The sequence below is a fragment of the Grus americana genome, chromosome 31 (genome assembly GCF_028858705.1).
Source record: "Grus americana isolate bGruAme1 chromosome 31, bGruAme1.mat, whole genome shotgun sequence".
Taxonomy (NCBI): domain Eukaryota; kingdom Metazoa; phylum Chordata; class Aves; order Gruiformes; family Gruidae; genus Grus; species Grus americana.
The window spans coordinates 2,529,618-2,552,107 of record NC_072882.1 but is presented as its reverse complement, the minus strand read 5'-3'; the positions used below and the strand labels follow the sequence as shown (position 1 = coordinate 2,552,107).

The window sequence follows — 22,490 nt, the reverse complement described above, 5'->3', positions numbered from 1 at the left end:
TTTGTCATGATTCTATATCCCACTGCTTCGTAAGGATCAAATTCAGACTGAATTCCATGCAAGTAATGAAATACACACTTAAAACCGTTATGAAATACACACTTAAAACCGTTACCTCTCAATTAAATTCTTCTTATTGCCCTCATGGTTAAAATTGGCACATTAGCACAACTTTATCTATTTTTAGTTTCCAGACCTTGTTCTCCTAACTCCATTCCAAGCAGGTGATTAAAGATTGATCACATAAACTCTATTAAACCTCAAAGAAAAACATATAACAAACCAAACCAACCAAGCAAGCCCCATCCAAAGACACCATTCTTTATCTTCCACTTAAACCATACCCAAACCTGCAATTTCCTAAGAAAAAGGCGGTTTAGCGACTTCTTTCTTGCAGACTCACTTTCTGGGTCATATAATAAGGGTCAAAGTCCTCCAGTGGTACAGCAACCAGGCCTTTTGGGATGTCCCCGTAGATGAAAGGCAAATTCTTCCCCGCCTCAAGGTCACTGTTTGGTTTTGGTTTGCTGTCTTCATCGTCATCCCGGTGGCTGCTGTCTTGCTTTGGACGCTGCTTCTTTTTTAGTTCTGCAATGTGTTTCTCAATGTTAGCCAGAGACTCCGGAGTGAAGGGTTTAAAACTATCAGGGCCTGGTGGTGCGAGCAGCCGTGCTGCCATCTTTTCATCCTGCAGCTGCTTCTTTAGTTATGTTGCACCCCGGACAGGTCAGCTCTGCAGGGGAGCAAACAGCACAGGCAGAACAAAGTCAGTCACGGCAAAAAACAGGCGGACAAGCATAGAGCATTGAAGATCCAAAGGCAACTCTGGTCTTCAAGTCCTCACAGAGTGAGGCAAGCAGACCTGCTGCTTTTCACTCCCAATACAAGCTACAGGCAGACGCGCATCAAGTGCTGGACACCGAGTGAGTCCCCTGCCCGTCCCTGCCCGCCACGCTACGTCACCCAAGTTTTGCAACACAGGCAGAACGGGCCTGCAGATCTGGGTCTCCACCAGCCACCCTGACGGCTGTCCTGCTTTGGGTGTCTCCTGAGCACAAACTCTAGTCTAGACCACAGAAACCCTTCTGAAAAGCGACTTTATCAAAAGCAGTATTTTCCTGTGAAAATGATTCTGCTGGCCATTGGTCTCTAGCAAACCGATTATTAGATAAAACCTGATTATTAGATAAAAATTCCAAGTCAGCTCTATTCCCAGGGCCAGGACAAGGTGTCCGGCGGTGTCTGAAGAGAGCTGGGTATTGGCACGGTCCTTACCCCGCTAACAACGCACTCGGCGAAGCAACAGGAGGAGTAACCTGGGGCTGGGTTTATGAGAGCATGCAGTAGCCAACGTGCACGGAGTATGCTGAGCTCTTTTGAAAAATAAAAAAAACCTGCTCCTTTGTGTCCCATCGGATATTATTGCAGTTAAGGAGAAGTTTCCTTAACACCTTCAGCATGCATTGGAATAGGTGTGCCAGGGAACGCTCCGACACTTCTTTAGGTAGGACCAAGACCTCAGGGGGCTCATCTCTTCCTACTCCAGAGCACTCCACATCTCTAGTACGGGAAGTCACATCTCATAATTTCATTTCGCACATGTATAATTTTCACGGTTTCTATTCACTTCACGCCCTAAGAATGAAATAATTTTAAAAGACTTTCCTCAAGTACAATAGTAATCTCTGAAAGTTAAGTTTCTGTAATACGTGGGTTAGACACAGAGTCTTCTCTGCATCAGATGCAATGCCAACGAGCGCTTCTCCATGACAAAAAGAAAAGGGACGAGGTACAGATGCACAGCTGAGGAAGACCTCGCACAGCTTCCAACCTGCAAAGGAGCACAGAGCTCTGGCAGGATTTTACACTGTCCCTACAAAGAGCACCTTGCTCTCTCCCCCCACTCCTACCAAAGAGAAGAGCTGCGAGGAAGTTCGTTTATCTGAATCCAGCCGCCTACAAACCCTCTGCAGCTCTGCACCTTTTGCCAAGCTCTCGCTCGAGAACCAGCGACAAGAATATATTGCATTTCTGAGCTGCTGGTACCTCTTCAAGCTTTTCACACTCCAGGAGGAGGCCAAGAGAGGAGAGGAATTCCAGAAACCCTGCACTGATGCAACAGCACTGCAGTACTGCAGGCTGGAATACAACCCAGCCCCGACATCGCCTGGCACTTCAGGGAGGAACCCAAAGTGGCAACAAATTCAAGAGGAAAGGCAAAATAACCACGAGTCTGCGGCACAGAAAGAAGCTAAAAGCTACGTGGGATAACACCCCTTAAGTAAAGAAAAAAGATCATCGGTAAGGTCGGATCTGTTAAGCAAACATGCATGCAGCATCAAAATATGTATTAAAGCTTTGGGATCCCTGAAAAAAGAATGACTTTCAAATTCCTTGTAAACTACGATATAGGACCGAGTCGTTCAAATTCAGCTATTTTAGCATGACGTTAGCCACCAACGGGCTTTACGGCCCTTGGCTTTGAAGACGGTGCTGTATCCGCGTGGGAAGAGTTCACAGAAGCCAGAGACACCACCGAAACGGAGGCACGCGCCCATCCGTAAGGACGAGCCGGGACACGTTTGCCAGCCTCAGCAACGGGCACGCTCCGAAACCGAGAATCACAACTTTCTGTGGATTGCGGCGGACTTCATGAATAAATACGGCGTAGAAATAACAAAGTCTTTTTTTTTTTTTTTTTTTTTAAGAGCCTTTAATATATTGGGATATTTCCAAAACCCAGAACATCTAGTGCAAAGTATCCTGCCAAGTGATTCCAGGTTATTCCTTGCAACTGCCTCACCCCGGCTGTGACAGTGCCGCTTTCTGAAGGCTCTGATTCACACGCAAATCTAAAGCCGCACCACACGTGTAGAACTTAATCAAACGCTGCTTCCACCCCAGATTTTATCTGGAGATCCAAAAAACTTAAGCATAGATCTCCCTCCTAACGTAACTTCACAGCGTAGCCTGGGCTGGGACTCTTTTCATATAAACTTGACCAGGTATTTCTAGAGTAATAACAATAAAGACTCAAAAAAGATGGCAAGAAGGGGAGAGAAAAGCCAGTATCTTGGTGACATTAGCTCTAGAAACATTACAGAATAGGCTGCTGATATTAAGGAAAAATTAATTTATTCTAGTCTTGCAGCATTTGCATGCATTTAATTACCAAATTTCCCACATACTGTGAAACTATACAGCAGCATTGGGGATGTGGTCTAATTGAATGGCACAGATAAATATGTAAGGCCTGAATTTAGAAACCAAAGTAGCTCAGGGACACAGCATAAAAAAAAGGGAAAAAAGGAAGGCACAAATGAATGCCTGATTTGTATGCACAATTACACAACCGGAAGCAACCAACTAATCTGCTAAATGGCCATTTAAAAAACAAAACCACCAAAAACCTGAGCACCGCCACCACCCCCCAAAAAAAAAAAAAAACCCCAAACATCTGGTACACAATTGCACATCACAGTGGTTTTGCAAAGATTCCGTCCGCTAATAAATCAGGAGACGCTGTGACGCTATACCGATAGCCCGGGCTACAAGTTTGCCTCGCGGTACCTCTTCTCGTTGCGCTCGCAGGCTGTGCTGCTGCTGAAGTTACAAGAAGCAATCACTTTTGTTTAACCGTTCGGTACTTACTCGTAGGGCTGGTGCTTGATGTCAATACATTATAGTGACCTGGGGCTTTCCTCCCTTGGGAAGTTCTTGCCTGTCCTGACTTTGTTTTCCCAGTAAATTATCCCATATTAGGATAACAGGCAAAACTAGGATGTAAACTGAAGGGATGGGAATGGGATGTTTATTTAATTCCTTAAATCAGACCGGTAGGGCAGTTTTCCAGTCTTTGATAGCACAGCACTACATGCTCTTCCGATGACGAGCCATGCCTCGCAGCTCCACCAGCCATCCCCTCCTCTTTACATTTACTCAGCATACGCAGACATAAGCACCCAGGATATTTCAGAGAGCTGGTTTTATTTAAAAAACCAAACAAAACCCACCCCCCAGATACAGACAAGTAGTCTGGAACTTCTCAGTTACACAGCCCCACCAGGTTCTCCCGGTTCAAGCCGTACAGAGTCCTGCAACCAACCCGCCCGCAGCCTTTCTGCCAGCGAGGAGCGGTGGTGAAAACTGGATGTGTGGAGCAATCCGGTTGTTATTGAAGCAAAGAAATGGTGAGACTATCGAGGATTGCCGCTTTTCACGATTTACTGGTTTTCTCAGTAGGAAGAAAAGAAAACCTCAATAAAAAGCTTGCCATGTGAGGATACAATAATATTTCTTAAACATCTGTCAGCGTTCACCAAGGAGGGGCTTTTCAGTATTCACTGGAAGAGCAGAATGAGTTCAGAGTGCATGAACATCAGCTAAAAGACCCCCAACCCCCCCCCCCCCCCAAACCAGCCCCACAGCACGGCCGCTTCTTGGGTGCGTTCAGGCTTCTTTGGGTAAAACTTCCTGCTGTAGAGGGCTGCGTGGGAAGCACAGCCAAGAGGGTGAGCTGGTTTTCATTCCTTTCCTTTTTTGTGTATTTAAAGTAGATACTAGAGGGTATTCAAAAACCATCAGGCATTATCTAATTATTTGGTTTTTTTGAAATAAAACTCCTACTTAAAGACCTTTACTAAAATTAGTCCTTATCCACATGTTGACTGAATGAACAAATACTAAACAACCTTCACCTCGGGATTTAAGCAGAAAAGTTTCTCTGCAAAAAGAGAGGAAGAGATAGAAAGGGAAAATAATTTGTCCAAGGTCACCTGGCAATCAGTGGTGGAACTGGGAGCTGATCACAAGCACTGGGACTGTCCCGGGCTCCAATCCTGTTAATAATGGGCCATATGTAACAGCCACCTCCTTTAATACTGAATCCAGCCCTCAGAAACCTCTCTACACCCAGCGCAGCCAGCTTTGCATCTTCTGCAAGGCAAACTTCTTTACACTAAAAAGCTGATAAATTGTATTTTACAACTGAGCGTGGTCTTGCTGGGATATATAGAAATTGGTAAGAAAAAAAGCAGGAATTGTTTGTGGCAAAAGGAGCACTTTCCACATTTGATTCTTCAACCTCCAGCAAGAGAAATATTTTGAAAATTGTGACAAAGACTCAGCATCCGGGCAGAGTCGGAGAAGAGGGAACGTGCTTTACCGAGCCAGATGACCACGTTGGGAACGACGCCGTGCCCTTCCCCATCACTCCGGGGGAGTCAGGAATCTGTCCCGGGCACCTGGAGTTTGGTGCGCAGAACTCCCTGGGGTCAGATTGCATATTTGCACACAGGTTTTTCAAAGATCAAAGATTTTACACCAGAAAAAAATGCTGTACTGAGGTGCCCAGTTGCTAAGACTTAATTATTTTTTCTAAATGTTCCCAGCAGTCCATTTACTGGTACATTATGAAGTATTCTAATAAATTATTCAAGCTGATTGCCAAAATAAATTAAAAAACACTTTTGAGGCAATATCTTCGCTTTAATACATTTCTTCATTTATTAATTGGCAAGATTCAGTCACTCACAGTACGTCTTTCGGTTCCTTCGAGAGACAGAGCCCTTCCGTATGAATTTTTATGTAACCCGCACAGACACACATGGCTTTTGATTTGAACGTGCAGGGTTGAGGCAGAAAGGAAAAGAGCGTAGCTGAACAGCCCTCTGAAATTCTACTGCATGACAGCTTAAAAAGCTTCAAGCCAAACCAAAATATCCATGCGTGAGAAAAGCCGTGGCTGGAAACGGCCTTCAGAAGAACTCGCCGATCTCCTCCATCTGCAGTAAGTTCCGTGTGTCTAGAAAAGGCCAATTTTATCAATGAAAAGGTACAGCAACGCAACTGGCTGAGATGCAGGAGGAGCCTTGCCCTTAGAAAAGCTCTCATATCATATCTGATGCTGTAAAGTGGAAGGAAGAGGAAATATTTTCACTCCCAAGCAATATTCATTGTTTTGTTGCTGGTCGTTTTGCCCATTTTTTGTAAAAGATTGCAGAAGTTTCCCGGGCGCTCATCTCTAAGCAGAGCTCAAGGGCAGACTCCGGCCAGGGCAAGAAAGCGGTTATGCTCTTGAAACAGCAGCGGCAGAACTGAACTTGAACAGACACCTCTAAAAGGTAAAACAACGAATAGAAGCATAGGGAGGAGAGAGAACCACAGCAGCAACCGAAAGCAACAGAAAAAACATTAGAAAACATATTAATATTTAAAGATGCTTTAATAAAAACCTGAGAAACTAAAGAGCTAGTGCTGCGTGCTTTTTCAATCCCTACCGGTAGCAGTATGACTTCTGTAATGTCACTAAGTTACAAGAACTAAAAATAGCTAACCCCAGCTCTCCAGTCCTCGATGTTAGCCATTACTCAAAGCTGACTTGCACTTATCGCCGAGGAACTCGGAGATTCATACGGACTAAGTGAGCTGAAGTACGGCACTGCCACTTCCCCTTTTGAAAGCCTAACTTCGGAACAAAGAATTGTTCAAAATAGTTCTTGTGAAATAGTTAAGACGCTAACTCCAATTCCTTGTTCAATTCAGTCACCCTGTCGGTAACCCACAAAACAGGCGCAAGGTGACAGTTATCCTATACAATAATTGCGGAGGAATTCATTTAGTGTTGTGGAGCTCTTGAGTGGTATGATTACAACCGGTACAAATACGGAGAAATATGAAAGGGAAGAGACCAAACGACCCCCGCCTAGTTCTCTGCTCTTACACCACACAGATCTCAGAATTTCTGCAATGTTCTGGAATACAACCCGTGCAGGCCTGAGTTATGCTGTCTTCATCTCTTCTTATCACCCCACGCATATCTCATCCGATTAGACGAAAATCACTCTCCCCTAATGTCAGCTATTCCTAGTTGTCTTAACGTTACCATCCTGTTACCCATTTCACCAGCCAGCCAGTAAAAAGGTCATCTCCTGCTGGAAACGCCATCGGAATAGCAGCATTTGTTGTTCAACCTCACGTTTCTAAGCGTACTTTCCCCCCTCAGATGAACTAGATCTCACACTGAAGGGCCTGTTCATCACTTAAATCACAATAAATCACTACGGTTGATTAAATCCACAAGTGGCCTAAGGATCAGGCATCCGGCTCTGCACCTTCATAACTACAACGCCAAGCTCCTTTAGTTAAGAGTTACCCTCCCTAGAACGGGTCTGATTTTTAACGATATTGAGCAATGACACCTCTTGGATTGCCACAGAACTGCTGGGAACTCAACATGCCTGGAAATAAAGACAACTTTTTAATACTGTTATCTTCAGAATAACAATATTCTTGTCTAGCATTAGTGAGAGAAACAATTGAGTTTATGCCTGGGCACGCCCTTAACCATGAACAGAAAATTAGGTAAATTGAAGCACTGGGGACAGATACGTAAGCTATTGGTGATGAGCTTCAACCGCTCTGTTTTTCAGGTATCCTTCCTCACAACCCAGTGCCAGAAATATCATCTCAATGGCCAAAGACTGTCGGATATTGCTGAGTTTGCCCCAACAAGCTGCAGGAGCTTCTGATCCCAAGCAAGCACCGCCGCCTCCCTCAGGAGTCAAGCCGAATGGTTTCGAGGCATGCCCAAACGTACGCAAATGAATAACCGCGTGCGTGTATATTTTATTTGGTTTTCAAATTCATATGGGGAGTTCTAGTAAAAGTAAGTGTACGTATCAAGAGAAAAAGAGAGAAAGGAGATGGCTTTTAGTCATTTTCAATATTTTCTTTTCCCTACTTCTCTAGCAATGAACGTTTTATGTCTGTAACTTGAAAACCACTACCTGCAAAGTTCCCAGTGTGATATATGCAATTCAACAATGAAAAACATCACTAGTTTTTTGTTTGTTGGGTTTTGGTTTTTTAAATCCTCCTGGAATTAACTGCTCAGAATACTGTATTTATACCCTCATACCTTTCTGGTTGCACAGGAGCAGTATGAGTAACATGGGAATGGGACTTTTAGGTCTTAGATAGCCAGATTTTTGCATTTTGAAATGGCTGTCTTCAGAAAGGAGTTATTTCACAGTTTTGCTCCAGTCCAGTCCCTGCTGACTACTCTTTCTACTTGAAATATCCCGTATGGCGACGTGCTCCATCGGGCAGGAATAACGCTTTGTTATGGGACAAAACTGAGGGAAAAGAAGGCAGAAATTACTCTAACTTTGGACAGTATTTAAAGACAGTCTTTCATAAGACAGAAGTTCATGTGAAGTGTTAAAAGCTGGTCTTGAATCTGAGCTAATGTCAAGGAGGATTTTTCACACACCTCTGCAGCAGCATCTTTACTGCTTCACTTCTTTACTTGTATTCTCCAGCTTAACGACTGCCCACTCCACACGGAAGTGAAATAATAGGGCGTGAGGGGGAAAGTCTGAGCATTTAGTTATTTCTGAGCCCCGCTAGATTCAAGCCAATAGTCCAACGACGACAAGCTCTCTATTCTACTACCACTAACATAAGCCATCACGCACAATTTCCTCTCTGTGGTTTCTTAAATTATTTTCCCCAGGCTTCTTCTCAACTCTAGCGCTTTTGTTTTGTTATTTTACCGCACCTCCTTTAATCCAAACCATTTCTTTGAGCACAACAATAAATTATTGATTCCCGTGTATTTGTTGATGTCAATGGCAGTTGCAGCCGCTTCGGGAGGAAGGCAATCGATAGTGAATGGAAATCATGTGACCGCATGAACACGGCATGCCCCGGAGTCACATACAGCCTCTGCGGCCAATCGCCTCTCCAGTCATTGAAAAATAGTAAGTACCAATTGATATGTAAAGCCGTATCAGTTCATTTTAATGAAAAAGCATGCTAAACAAGCCAAGCAAACCCACAAATGAACGCAGACATAACAACAAAGAGGAAGATGATACCGTGACTTAGATTTTCAAGCTACTTTATTTTCCCTCGACGCTTTGTTTCTGTTTTACTTCTCCTCCTTTAACTGAGAATCAAAGTACATCCATGCTCGATTTCTTGCAACATGCGATCACTCCCTCTTCTTATTAGAAACCTAGATTTCCACCTCTGTTCACAAAATATTCACATAATTATACTTGTTCCACTGAGCACTAGAGTATCTATACCATGATCTAGATAGAAGCCATATGTATGAGCTTATATAACTGATTAAATTATTTGTGATAGGTCCAGGTCCCTTCACCCAGGATGAATGACACTGTAGAAGTGTTGAAACATGTAAAAAAGGATCAAGTAGCCCTTCAGTCACGTCATTAATCATTTTATTTAAGCATCTCTCAAGCTAAGAACAGGGACTTTCTAAACACATAGCAGATGGCAAGCACAACGAGCCGAGCTCCGAGAGGCCTTGCATTTTACCTGTACGGAAAATTGCCGTACGGAGGGCTGCCGCGAGCGCTGCCCGTTCGTTTGTTACTCTAAAACGCATTAACACCTCTCCGGTCGCTTTACAGCACCGGTGGCTATTTATAGTTGACAAACAGCTTCACGAACTTTACATAACAGCACCCTGCCCCCGAGAAACGGCTCGATCCAAGGGGCGGTGATGGGCCCCGGGGCCGGGGGGGGGACACCCGGGGACACCCGGTTCCGGGAGCGGCCGCGGGGCCCGGGAGCTGTCCGCTTCAGCACCCGCCCGGCCGGGGCAACCTCCAGCACCGCAACGACATCGTCCGCACGGGAAAACGCGGGGCAACGGCGAGAGGAACTCGCTCCCCCACCACCACCCCCACCCCACCCCATCCTCCGAGAGCTGCTCCCCGTGGAAGGAAGCGCTCCGAGGCAGCCGCCGCTGGGGTTGCCGCCGGCACACCGCCTGCCCTGTACCGGGATCTCTTTTTAGAAGAGCGGCCGTCACGTAGCACGGAAAAATAAGAGCTCCTATGCAAGAATATTTCCAGGCCCCCTCCCTCCAGAACAGGACCGCCAGCCATCAGCCGTGAGAAAACCACTGATGTAATGCTTTCCCCCTTTTTGCCTCTAAAGATACCGGTAGGAGGGGGCAATCGGGCTCCTACGACACCCTCGTTCCTCATAATTAAATCTTCCCCAGTGTGAAATGAGGACATACAGGTCATGGGTTCCCATTGGGGATGGAATGCTGCAGTGTTACAAGGGCCAGGGTACATGTCAACACACAGCAGAAATACAACCGGCCCCACAAACCCACCCCACCTGTCCAACTCCTCAAGGATCTCATGCCGATCCCCTGCAACACGGCACACATGGAAAGCCAGCGGTGGCTGAACCTACCACACCGGGGATCCCTCTCCAAAATTCAGCTCAGGCCCCTTACAGAAGACTACCTCTCGCTGCGCTGGCCCTCACGCACAGGCTTTCTGCTCGCACACATTCCCCTTCCCATCAGACTTTCAGACTTTCCCTCGCATCATCTGCAGCCACTGCTGTGGAGCATCTCTTCCAGCTTCCCCACCCCCACATCAGCTGGGCATAATTTGCACCAGAAAGGAGGGGGGGGGGAGGGGAAGAAGACACCCAGATTTTTAATAGAAAAAGCTTGTGAACATGCAATTCCCTCTCCCCAGCAAGGAAAAAAATAAAATAAAATAAATCTGCCCTCACCGCTCCCCCAAAATCTGTGTGGTGGAAGGAAGCAAGAGCACAAACCATGATGCCAACATCTGGGTCAGGTTGGAACCTCAAAGAAGCCCCATGCATCTCCCCCACAAAACTCTGTCCTCCAACTTCTCCCCCTCCCCTGGCAGCAGGAGTCTCGGGATGCTGAACGGTAGGAGAAAAGGGGGGGTGGGGGTGGCGGAGGGATGTACCAGCTCTGCAGCTAGGGCTGAGGGGGGAAGGGATACCGAGAAGAACTCAAATTATCCCTCCTCTCTCCCTCCCCACAATGCAGACAAAGAGCACAGCCCGGAATTTAGGGGCCTGGGAGAAGGATGGAGAAGGTGGCCCAGACGGAGCTCCCGCTGCTCCAGGCCGAGGGTGGGTGCAGCGGGAGATGCCCCCTCCCAGCCGGGGAAGGCCGACCCCAGGCCCGCAGAGAAGCCGGCCGGAGGGCTGGCGATCCCCCCTTCCCCACGGGGGCCTCAGGCTGCAGCTGAGAGCGGGGGGGAAGAGGACGGATGGACCTTTCCCACCCGTGGGAGCCCCACGGACCCAGGCCGCTGCTGGAGCGCGGGGGGGGGGCGGCGTTGGATGGGCAGAGAAGCGGGGTCACCCCGGTACCCCCTCCCTGAGCGCAGGGCGTGCGGGCATCCATCGGGGCGAACTCTCCTCCGAGGGGTGGCGAGGGGAAAAGCTCCCAGGCCCCCCCCACCCCCCCGCAGCCGCTGGAAGAGGCGGGTTTGGGGCAGGGGGCTCTCCCTGCCCCCCCCAGCCGGCTCCCGACCGCACCAGAGATCGCTCCCCATGCAAGCCAAGAGCTGCCGGAAAATCGCTCTGCGGCAAAGCCCCCGCCCGGGTGGGGGTGCAGGGGGAAGAGTGTGTGCTGGGGGGGGGGACACACATGAATCTGGGGGGAAGGAAAAAAAAAAAAAATCCGGAGAGCAAAGGCGGGGAGACCCCGGGCACCCCCCGCACGGCCCGCGGGGTCCCCGCGCCGGGGCTGCAACTTACTGTGGCCGCTGCACTAGCGCGTCTCCCGCAAGGCGTTGCTGGACTGCGGAGGTGGGGGAGCTGCAGGAGGAACTGCGGTTGTCGCCATCTTGGTGCGCTGCCTGCGCTGCCCCCCCCCCGCGCGGCGTGCCGGCCCCCTGCCCAGCCGCTGCCTGCCGGCAGAGGGCTTAGGGACCGTGGCAAAACTCCCCGGGCCCGCACCGCGCGGCTGCCGGCCGGGGGGGGGGTGCGCGGGGAACCCCCCACTCCCCCCCACTCGCTCCGCTGCGCGCAGCCGGGACAGCCCGGCGGGGAGCCCTCGCTCCGAAGAGGAGACGCTTCCCCGAGTGCCTGCGGAGCCGAGCCCTACCTGGGGGGCGAGGTGGCCCGGCGCCCCCCGCCCGGAGCGCTGCCGCCGGGTTCAGGGGCTCAGCTCTAGGCCAGGCGGAGCGGAGCTTTGGGGAGCCGCCGGTGCTCACGCCCGCCCAGGGACGAGCGGGGCCCGCCCGGCCGGACCGGCACCTCAGAGCGCAGACACAGCTCCCGGCATCGGCCCCCCCCCGCCCCGCGATCGTCCGAGACACCGGGAACCATCGCGGTGCCGGTGGAAAAAACCCCACGCTGCTTGGGGCGGGGGCGGGGGGGGGGCTCCTGCACGGGCGGGTGTGCAAACAGCCCGGGGGTGAACGTGGCTCAAGAACACCAATTTCTCACTATTAGAGCCAAACTTTGCTCGGGCCAGCATTTTACCACCGTCTCATTCACTGTCCATGCGGAACAGACTTCAGAAATCGGTGCACAAGTCTGGAACACAGGCAGAGTGTGACAGAGCAAAAGGAAAACTTTGTATCAGCCAAACACTGTTCCTTCTTTTTGTTTTTCTTACAGTTTCAGGATAAGCTAAAACTTCAAACAACCACGCACGTCGCAGATCGCATCACCAAGACCAGCGCCGTGACCTCATCCCTGGACTATCTGGAAACAGTAAGATTTTACAAAGGAAACAAAAAAGTGCCAAAATGCCATTTATGTCATCCATATATGCAGTGGTGCTCTTTGTCCGGTAGACCTAGGCACTATATTAGCTTCTTCCTTCTAACTGCGACCAGGGCTATAACATCTCCTCTCCAAGGTCCTTCCTTGGCACCTGGCGGGTTCCTCGGGGAGCAGTGGAGCTCCCCAGTGCCCGGCAGCTCGCTAAGGAGGTGGAAGTCTTCCCACGGAATAGTGTCCTCAGCTACAACCCCATCATATACGCAGATTTCTGTTTTTTTCCAGTAATATAGCGAATAAGAGACTACTAATAATTGATCCAAGTTACCCTTAAGAGAGACAACTCCTCCTTTATACATGGAATTTATGCCTATAGTGTTATGCCTATAATTTATAACTGCAATTTTAGGATCAATTTTTATTGCTACGTAGTTCTTGTTCTCAATAAGACTGTGCCTGTGTTGCTGAAAGAACAACCTGAAACGCTGTATTAGGTTGCTGGTTTAGGGGAAAAAAAAAAAAATCCACCTTGCAGAAATACCCTCTTCACCGACTTTTAAATCGTCGTCCTCTGAGCAGAGCTTTAGGAGTTGTGTGCTGAGCAGACAAGCTAGCAGGACACAGCACTGTGCTGGAGAACTCATTTATCTTGCTTAAAAATGACACAGGAACTAAATCTGCCCTCACTTTACATCGCTGACTTTTATGGGACTACCCTACTGTAACACAAGGGCAGACGCAACCTAAAAAATGTAGATATCTCAAGCCATAACTAATCAAAAGCGCTTACACACACATTAAATAAACTGCTACAGAAAGCTACAGATTCCAAGAAATTTTCAGTCCAAACTGGACCTTCTGTAGCTTGGTTCTCACTAAGGCTTAAATTTCCAGCAGGCGTGAAATAGGTGGAAATAGATACGCTGAAATATAGAAAAAAAAAATCCACTGAAAAAGAAATCCACTGCTAAGAAACAGGATAGCATCTCCCAAATACAGAGCGTTTAAGTGTCCAAACATCAAAGTTAGGTGACATAAGAAAAGAAAATACCTTCTCCACGTAGCTAACGGCGCCAGCAGCTTGAAGCGCGCAGTGCAAAGCTGCCGGCTCTGGCCGAAGGGGCCAGGCAGGCGGCAAGGCAAGCCGCCCCCCCGGCTGGAAATGCAGCGGCACACCGGGGCTTCCAACTAAGGCACCCCCAGAGCGGCTGGGAACCGTGGGCAGCCGGGTCCCTTTGGGGTGGGCCACGCACCAGAAATACTTCAAGGACGCTCTGGGGCCCCACGGGTGTTATTACAATTTGTATAAGATATCTTTAAGCAAGGCACTTCAAGAAATAAATAGGTCAACGCTTTCAGAGGTTGAATAATGATAACAAACCAAAATAAAGTTCCTAATTGACCTAAGTGATCCTGGCACAGCCTCGGACAGAGTAAGAGGCATGAAGGTCTGCACAAGCCCTGTACAGAGTTACACTTTCACAGACTGCCCCATGCACCCTTCTGAGCAGCCCTCAGAGCCATCGAGTTCATCACCCTGCTCCAGGTAGAAAGGGAATCCTCAGAAAATGAGCACACTCCAAGTTGGAAAGTATTTCCAAAATAATGCTGTCTTGTAAAGCAGATAAATATTGTAACTCCAGCTAATGGTTTTGCTTGCCTGTAATCAGAACAGTAAAGCTAATAAAAACCATAAACCCCCTCCTCGGGTTAGAAAGAGAACAAAACTACCCAGAACTAAGGCAACAGAACCAAGATAATTCTGTAATTATTGATCTGGGCAGTAACTACCTGGCACTGTGCTGTCTCTTTAAGGAGCACACAGCTGCTCTGTAAAAAAAAATAAAAAAATAAAAAAATAAAAATATGCTTGATAAGGATACTGCCTTTTCCTTATTTCATCATTACAGCCCTCGCTTCTCCCTTCACCCTCGGTGCAGTGACCTCTGAATTGCCTTGTCAGTCCCTGGGCTTCGTGGACAGGGATGTGTCGTACGCACAACTCTGCCACGCGCGCAGGGTGTCTGAGCTTCCGTCCTGACAACCAGGTGACAGCGTACCTTTGCTGTGACAGGCACCATGCAGGCCAACTGAAGCTAAACAAAGTTTAGTAGCTGGAATTTAAACAGGTTGTTACATGTGGATAGCCAGAGAGATTGCTATGGTCTAAAAGACTTCTCAGTTATCGTGAGTGCAATGCTTTTGTTACACATTATGATGTTAGAAGCACAGAGCCATAGAATGGTTTGGGTTGAAGGGACCTCCCAGCCCATCCAGTGCCACCCCTGCCACGGGCAGGGACACCCTCCACTAGCCCAGGTTGCCCAAAGCCCCATCCAACCTGGCCTTGAACACTGCCAGGGAGCCAGGGGCAGCCACAGCTTCTCTGGGCACCCTGTGCCAGGGCCTCAGCACCCTCACAGGGAAGGATTTCTGCCTCACATCCCATCTCCATCTCCCCTCCTGCAGCTTCAGGCCATTCCCCTTGGCCTGTCACTCCCTGCCCTTGTCACCAGCCCCTCTCCAGCTTTCCTGGAGCCCCTGTAGGTGCTGGAAGGCTGCTAAGAACTTGATGTTCTGTATTGCCTATAAGATGAGCCAGTATCTAAACCTGCAAGTTGCTGGGAGAGGCGAGAGGTACGGTGAGCGTGCACCGCACACCATATTACGGCTGGTCAGAGGTGTGATGATACAGCAGTCACAAAACTGATAAGCAAAACACTCATGGGGTTTGGAGCGGTTGTTTCTCCCAGATAACAGGCTCAAGGCAGGCAGGATCCGAGCTTTCAGATTCAATCCAGTTAAATGTTTACAGACAGGCAATAAATTCGAAACAACTTACACACGAACAAGTACACACAGCCGTGCACGCTCGCTGTGTGAGGCTGGACAGCTCGGAAGAGCTTGCTCTTGCTCTCCCCTCCCGCTCAGGCGCTCCCGGCAGTTCTGCACAACCGCGGTGCTGCCGCTTTAAGCGGGCGCTTGGCGCCCGGCCAGACGGACAGCCAGACAGACGGACGTACACATCCGGTTCAGAGGTGGCCCTGGCAGCAGCAATGGCCGCAGAGCAGGCAGAGTGTGCGGGGCAGGGTGCTAACAGCCACCCCTGCTCCAAGCCGCCTGCGGGGATGGAGCTCGTCCCCTTCCTCCAGCGATGCATCCAGCTCCTCCTCTTGCCCATCCATGTTCTTGCCTGCCTGGGCTTATGGGACTCCTTCTATAAGAAAGTCTTCCCATATATCATGGCCAAGGTAGCGCCCATCTACAACCATAAGGTCTACAAGCAGAAACGAGAGCTGTTCAGCAGCTTAAGAAAATTTGCCGGCCCTTCGGGCCAGCTCCTGTTGCTGGAAATCGGCACAGGCACTGGCACCAATTTCCAGTTCTACCCACCAGGCTGCTGGCTGACGTGCACCGACCCTAATCCCAATTTCAGAAAGTTTCTCCTCAAGAGCCTCTCAGAGAACCGGCACCTTAAGCTTGAACATTTGATGGTTGCCTCTGGCGAGGATCTGCATCAAATACGGGACGGCACCGTGGACGTGGTGGTGTGCACCTTAGTGCTGTGCTCCGTGACCAACATCAAGAAAGTCCTGATGGAGGTTTTACGAGTGCTGAGGCTGGTAAGCTGGGGCAGCGCGAAGGAGACCGGGGATGCCAGTTTGTGTCGTGATAAGCCAAGTTGTGTGGACTGCCCTACAAGATAAATGTAATCACCTGCACCAGGCCAAGAGTTTATAATCAACCGTCATACCCACTTGTCCACTCACAAGTGATTTTCTGTTGCGCTGCTTCACCCGCAGCAGAAAGAACCAGCACAGCCTGCTTCCTCCCTTCCCCCTTGGCACGACTGCTGTGCTCCACGCACGCAGAAGGTTTGGAGTCCCTGCGAGGTGGTGCCGATTGCCCGGGCAAGTGAGAGCCACAGCTACTCAATCCGGGCAGCCTGGCTCCCGCACTTGCAGCTGGGCAACCTGCAAAAGCTCCAAGGCCAAAGGTGTTTCAGAAAGCAAAACAAAAAAAAAAGAGAGGGAAAAAACCCCCCAAAAACCCTGCCCAAAACACAACCCAGAGGTGCCGGGAACCAGGAGGAGCAGAGCAGTCCTGGATAAGCAGAATTACCACAGTACCATGGTGGAATAAAGGGAGGGAAGCAGGAAGGGATGTGCATTGTCACACAGGTAAATTATTAACAACAATTTCAGTTCATAGTTGCAGTGTGTATTCTCTAGCGATTCTCTTATCTTTAAAACTTGTCCACCTAAAGCAAGTATTTTCATTGTAATCTGTGACACATTCTCACACTGCTTTTCCAATGCTTTTTTTTCTCCAATGCTTTTTAGAATAACTGGGGAAGAGTTTAAATTAAACTTAATTCCGTTTGGCTCCACTGCATAAGTTTGATAGGGAAGTTTTGCTTACAATACTAAATTTGCTTTTTATCTGTTATTTATAAACACGGGAAGACATTGATAGGGTTCACAAGACTGCCAATAACAAAACTTAGGCACCACATATACTGACTGTAGCCTCTCGCCCTGGGACACTAGGTTTCCGCTCGCTAAAGCGCTCTCACATGGTTTATAAACACTAAGAAATAAACTCTTTTCCTTGCTGGTATGTAGGGTGAGGAAATTGTTTATTCACACCTCTCAGACGAGAAAAGCTGAAAGACAAGGAAGTTGAAGTGGTTTGTCCAAGATCATCCAAGGCAGAGACAAAAACCTGGCGGCAGCAGCAGTTCCTGCCATCAGGCCATACTGCCCCTCGCACAACCCGAAATCGTGCCTAGCAGTAAACACGTGGTCAGCCAGCAAAACCCACCCCCTTCAACGAAAACCCAACGGGAGGCACTTTTAGAGACTTCACAGTTCAAAACAAACATGAATCTAGCGTGCCCCTGGGAAAGGGGGCTGCTCTTCAGAGAGGTGATAAAAGGCAGTGCGATTACCAATATGCAAAAATAAAACCCTGAGTCCTTTTAATTTTTTTTTTTTTTTTTCACGGCACTGTTTTGCAGGGTGGAGCTTTCTACTTCTTGGAGCATGTGGCTGCAGATCATTCCAGTTGGACCTACTTTTGGCAAAAGGTGTGTGACCCAGTCTGGAAGTATTTCGGAGATGGGTGTTCCTTGAGCAGAGAGACACAGAAGGAGTTGGAGAAAACTAATTTCTCAGAACTGAATTTGAGGCGCATTCATGTCACACCTTACTGGATTCCTACGAGTCCTCATATCATTGGGTATGCAGTAAAATAAATGACCGTGAGCACTGCGGGACACGGGACCTCCCTTCAGTACTCCCTTCATGCTTTATAGAAGGTTTTTCACCCTTACGGTCAGCCCATATACAGCAGCTGGCTACCCAGAATAAAAGTATGGAAAACTTCCTGAGCATCCAGAGCACATTCAAACTGGGAATCACAGTCGTTAGATAGGCTTTGTGGATAGAGCTCTGCAATAGAGCTGCTGCACAGGGACCCAGCAAAGGGGAAAGAAGTCTAGACAACATGTTTCAGTCCGATACAAAATAAAGGAGGAGGCAGCATCTTCGAGAGTTGAGAAGGGGGAGAGGGAGGAAAGGGAACAGAAGATACATGCAAGCAACCACAGAGGGCTAACGTTTTTCTAAGGGCAGGGAATAATACCCAACCTCTAAGGTTTCCGATACAGAACACATGCATAATAGATATGGCATCAGTACGAGCATTTTCATTTCAGTCTTCCCATTATGAAACACATTTACGAGCAGGCGTTCATTTGCCCGTGCCGGTACAGTCCTCCCTGACAGGACTCTTGTTTATTGAGGGAAGTGCTCCTTACAGCCCCAGTTCACTAGGCACGGTTCTCACTGGCCATTAGATGCTGAAGCATAGATTTAACTTGAAATGGCTACACACAAAGCAAAAACCAGAACTTCTCTTTACACTGGGAGAAAATTGGCATTTGTTAAATCAGATGGCAGAAAACTCATCTCCACTGTAAGACACATCAGCCACATCCTTAGTGCCTTTTGTCACGCTCTACTAACATGTTTTACCTGTGCCTAAATTCTTCATTTTCTACTCTCCCTCCAATCTAGATCACACCTTAAAGAGGTCTCTCTTAAAAGCCAGGAGTTTCATTAGAAATGTTTGCCAGTTAAACTCCCCTAGGACACCAAGAGAAGGTGCTGCTCTCTTGGCCGCTGTTTAACCTTTTCTACAATTTCCTGCAATACAGCAGCAAGGAATTAAAACCTGGTACAGATTATATTTATGAGAAAATAATGCATTAATGTCTCTATTTTGTGCTCCATACACATCCAACTGGTCTACACAGAAAGTAAATCCCGTTGTTCAAATTTGTTTCTCTAACGTAGTTGCCACAAGGTGGAGGTATTAAGGTACGAGAACAGAGTTCGTTAGTCAAGCAGTCTAATAAGGATGCCGCCATATGCTGGATTTTCTATTTGCTTTATTACCACTAGAGGGAGGAGGTAACTCAGCGGACAACGGGACTACCTATCACTCAACAGAAAACCAAAGCTCTCCAGTGCAAGTCACAACAGAACTGCCTTTAACAGGGACCTTAGGTCCTCCTTTCCCTAGCCCAGGCTCACCTGGAGCAGAGCAATTAAATGCTAGTGGCTAATCCACACTGCTAGCAAGTCCACTGAAAAAGCTCTGGTGACTGCAAAGTCGAAAAAGTTTTTCAGAATGCATTTAGCATAGAACAGACCGTTCATTGTTGACACAAGCTTAGGAAGTTAATAAAACCAAGCTGTATACTGTATGCAGCAATTACTGAATAAATAAATTGTTTTATCTCTGTTGCACAATTCCCATCAATGGTCTGAAAGATAACTAAGAAAAGCAAGCTCATTCACTGCAAAGGAGCCCATATGCGCATACCAAACTATTTTAAGTGTCCACAAAGTGGAAAGACTGGAAACTGCTGTTGCAGAGAGAGCACAGAGCAAGGAGCTGACTAGCTCATCCAGCGACTTACAACGGGGTGCTAAATTAACTCCTAAACAAATGCGCTTGAACTGAAACGTTAATCGAGCTCTCAATGAAACGCCTCCAGCAAATCCAGAGTTCAGATTAGTTTCCTTCAGCTCACTAAAGACATCGTAGGGTGGCTTTAAGAGACATGAACTGTAACCTGAGACTGCTGAACACCAAATTAGGACGGCTGATAACATTTTGCCAGTGGTTACATACAAACTTGTACTGCCCAGTTTCTCCAGGTTATGTAACAGACTGGCAGCTCCTCTTCTGCCCAGAGCTGGGACACTACGGTAACTGCTTGGTATGCAGTCCTGCTTTTCCCTTCCTTGCCTGTGACCGGACTTTAAAATCAGCTTTAGAGAAAAGTCTACCAGATCAATCCAAGGAGCTGAATATACTTCAAGAGGAACACGGCAAGCACATGGACGCAGCTCTGCCTGAATTCCAAGGGCTCTAATAGACAGAAGAACTAGTTTTGCTCAGTACGGATCCTCTGCCCCACGATGGAAATGACAGAGGCCAGCATCCTCTTCCTCCGTGCCTGCCTCGCGCTGCTTGCCATGCCCATCTACCTACTTTCGTTCCTGGGCATATGGGAGCCTTTCTGTAAGAAGATATTTTTTCCTTTCTTCTTAGAGAAGATTTGTGCAATTCACGAAAGGAAAGCAAAGAAGCAGAAGCAGGAGCTATTTCGTAATTTACCTGACTTCACCAGCCCCTCAGGAGAGCTGAGGCTGTTGGAGATCGGGACCGGCAACGGTGCTAACTTCCAGTTCTACCCACCAGGCTGCAAAGTCACATGCACTGACATAAACCCCAACTTCCAGCAAGGCCTTTTGAGAAGCATGAACAAAAACCAGCATGTCCACTACGAGCAATTCCTAGTAGCTGCAGGAGAAGACCTGCGCCAGGTGCCCAGCGGTTCCGTGGATGCCGTCATCTGCACCTTGGTCCTCTGCTCCGTGCACAGCGTGAACGACACCCTGAAGGAGGTACTGCGAGTGCTCAGGCCAGTGAGTATCTGATTAGAAGTTTTGTTATTGCCTTTATCATCTATTCCAGAGGCACTGCTCTAAAAGAAAAGTAAAAAAAAAAAAAAAAAAAAAAAAGGTTGGTTTTGAGCTTACAAACCAGACCCAATTTATTTCCCTACAACCACTTTGCACTGCTAAATGGTGCAAAGCTGTAGCAGCGTACTGGTCAGTCTGTCCTATTCTTAAAAGTAAAACCCTAAAAGTAAGTCTGCTAACTAGAACTGCCACTAATTTTGTAAGTAATTACAGTGCATCGTTTAAAGCAGAACTGGTTCCCATGTTGTCCCTCCCCACACACACCAGATTTTTGCTGGGTGGGAAGCTCTGATCAAGACTGAAAGTCTGCATGTTAAATAATCTGCTCCAGCCTCTTAGAAGTGGGGCTGATCTACCTGTATGACTAAACCAGTCTAATTAAATGCCTTCATTCCCTGTAGTATACTAATCAAGCTAAAGATTAAAAAAGGCTGTTTTGTTGGGGTATTTTTGCAACAGATTTTCAGCCTTTAAAATGGCATTTTCAAGAGAATCCTCTGGGTTGTCAAAAACTGATGAGTTTGAGTAGGATTTATAAATTTCTCTTAGTTTCCTTCCAAAGAAATGACATGCTAGGAACTGTAATTGAAACAAAAAAGACAACAAACTGTTACTATAATAAAAGAGGGATCAAATAAGTACATCCTTCACACTTTTTAAAGAGGCATTTTCAATCTCTCCAAGTTTCCTGCTTACATTAATTCCAACTGACACCACTAAAGCAGAAAGCGGGCAGGGAAGGGCTGGGAGAATACTGATGAGCGAGCAAACCGCACCTGCACCGGTCGGTATTTGAGAGGAGGTGGTATGGAGGGAGTTTGGTGTAACCCCAGCGCCTGCAGCAGCTCTGTAAGATGACTTTGTTTTCCCCAGGGAGGCGCTTTCTATTTCTTGGAGCACGTGGCTGCTGATCGTTCCAGCTGGAAGTATTTTTGGCAGCAGATCTGCTATCCGACTTGGAAACTCGTCTTTGCTGGGTGCTGCCTAACGAGAGAGATATGGAAGAATCTCGAACAGGCCAACTTCTCGGAGCTGAGCTTACAACACACCAGCATAGCGCTGCCCTGGACGCCCATTCAGCCTCACATCATCGGGTTTGCTGTGAAGTAACTCACACCGCCCTGCCAGGCCTTCTCCCCTGCCCCACAGAAATCCCTTGGCATAATTAACACAAACAGCACAGCACAGGCTAATCCAGACGTCCAAATCTAGGTAACGCGGTGAAGGACTTTAATTTTGCTTCTGATTCAAACATCCAACGAGAAGAGAGGGTCAGTTTTTCTAAACACCGTTGGAGCCCTCGTGCTGCTGGCCGTGCCTCACCAGCGCCCAGCACAGCCTGCGAAGGATCCCAGGAGGCCGCAGAATGCGAAACAGCCCAGCAGGCAGAAGGAAAAAAAAAAGTATTAACTCAAGGGAAGTTCTGCCTGTGTCTGGTTGACTCTGGGAAGAAATTCCTCCAGGTGTTGGTGTTCCCCGCGCTGGGAGGAAGCCAGACAGCCGGGGCTCGGCGAGCCCTTGTGGGCCAGCGCTGGGCTCGGCCCGCTGCCCGCTCCCCACTCCCCTCTCCCCGGTTCACGTTCCGGCCTCCCGCAACCAGCAAACACGACCCGAGCGCTCTGCTCGGTCCCGAGCGTTCACGTAGAACAGACGGGTGTGAGGGGAGGGGACGGCGGCGCCCACCCCGCCTCCCCGCATCGCATTTACCGAAGTCTCTCACTCACTTGGCTGCCCGCCCCTGCGCAGTAATGGGTTCTAACGCTGTTCGCCACCGGAGCATTAAACGATCCGTGTTTAACGTTACGCGCTGGGGAAGTTTCTTTGAGAGCCGCCGCCTCAGCCGCCGTTAGCAGCGCCCCCGCGCGCCGGGCCGGTCCCACC

At 48.4% G+C, this 22,490-nt stretch overlaps 3 protein-coding genes across 10 annotated transcripts in view; 2 read left to right on the top strand and 1 right to left on the bottom strand.

Moving 5' to 3' along the window:
* SCN8A (sodium voltage-gated channel alpha subunit 8) overlaps positions 1–22,472 on the bottom strand; it is a 71,114-nt gene extending 48,642 nt beyond the window's left edge. For 2 of the 8 annotated variants that reach the window (XM_054806859.1, XM_054806858.1), the window contains exons 1-2: positions 11,578–11,721; positions 404–733 (exon numbers count right to left, since the gene is read on the bottom strand). In XM_054806859.1, coding sequence (XP_054662834.1) covers positions 404–679 — 276 coding nt within the window. In that variant the 5' untranslated portion in view covers positions 680–733; positions 11,578–11,721. Of the gene's footprint in view, positions 1–403; positions 734–10,239; positions 10,279–10,569; positions 10,683–11,577; positions 11,722–11,926; positions 12,121–22,333 lie in introns of those variants that run through there. The other 6 variants (XM_054806860.1, XM_054806861.1, XM_054806864.1 and 3 more) reach the window with 6 other exon arrangements.
* LOC129197988 (putative methyltransferase-like protein 7A) lies at positions 15,607–19,412 on the top strand. The gene is made up of 2 exons (XM_054806871.1): positions 15,607–16,172; positions 17,570–19,412. The coding sequence occupies exons 1-2, from the start codon at positions 15,678–15,680 to the stop codon at positions 17,804–17,806; spliced, it is 732 nt and encodes a 243-aa protein (XP_054662846.1). The 5' UTR covers positions 15,607–15,677; the 3' UTR covers positions 17,807–19,412.
* LOC129197987 (putative methyltransferase-like protein 7A) lies at positions 19,674–22,410 on the top strand. The gene is made up of 2 exons (XM_054806869.1): positions 19,674–20,552; positions 21,483–22,410. The coding sequence occupies exons 1-2, from the start codon at positions 20,043–20,045 to the stop codon at positions 21,717–21,719; spliced, it is 747 nt and encodes a 248-aa protein (XP_054662844.1). The 5' UTR covers positions 19,674–20,042; the 3' UTR covers positions 21,720–22,410.
* Positions 22,473–22,490: the final 18 nt, after the last annotated feature.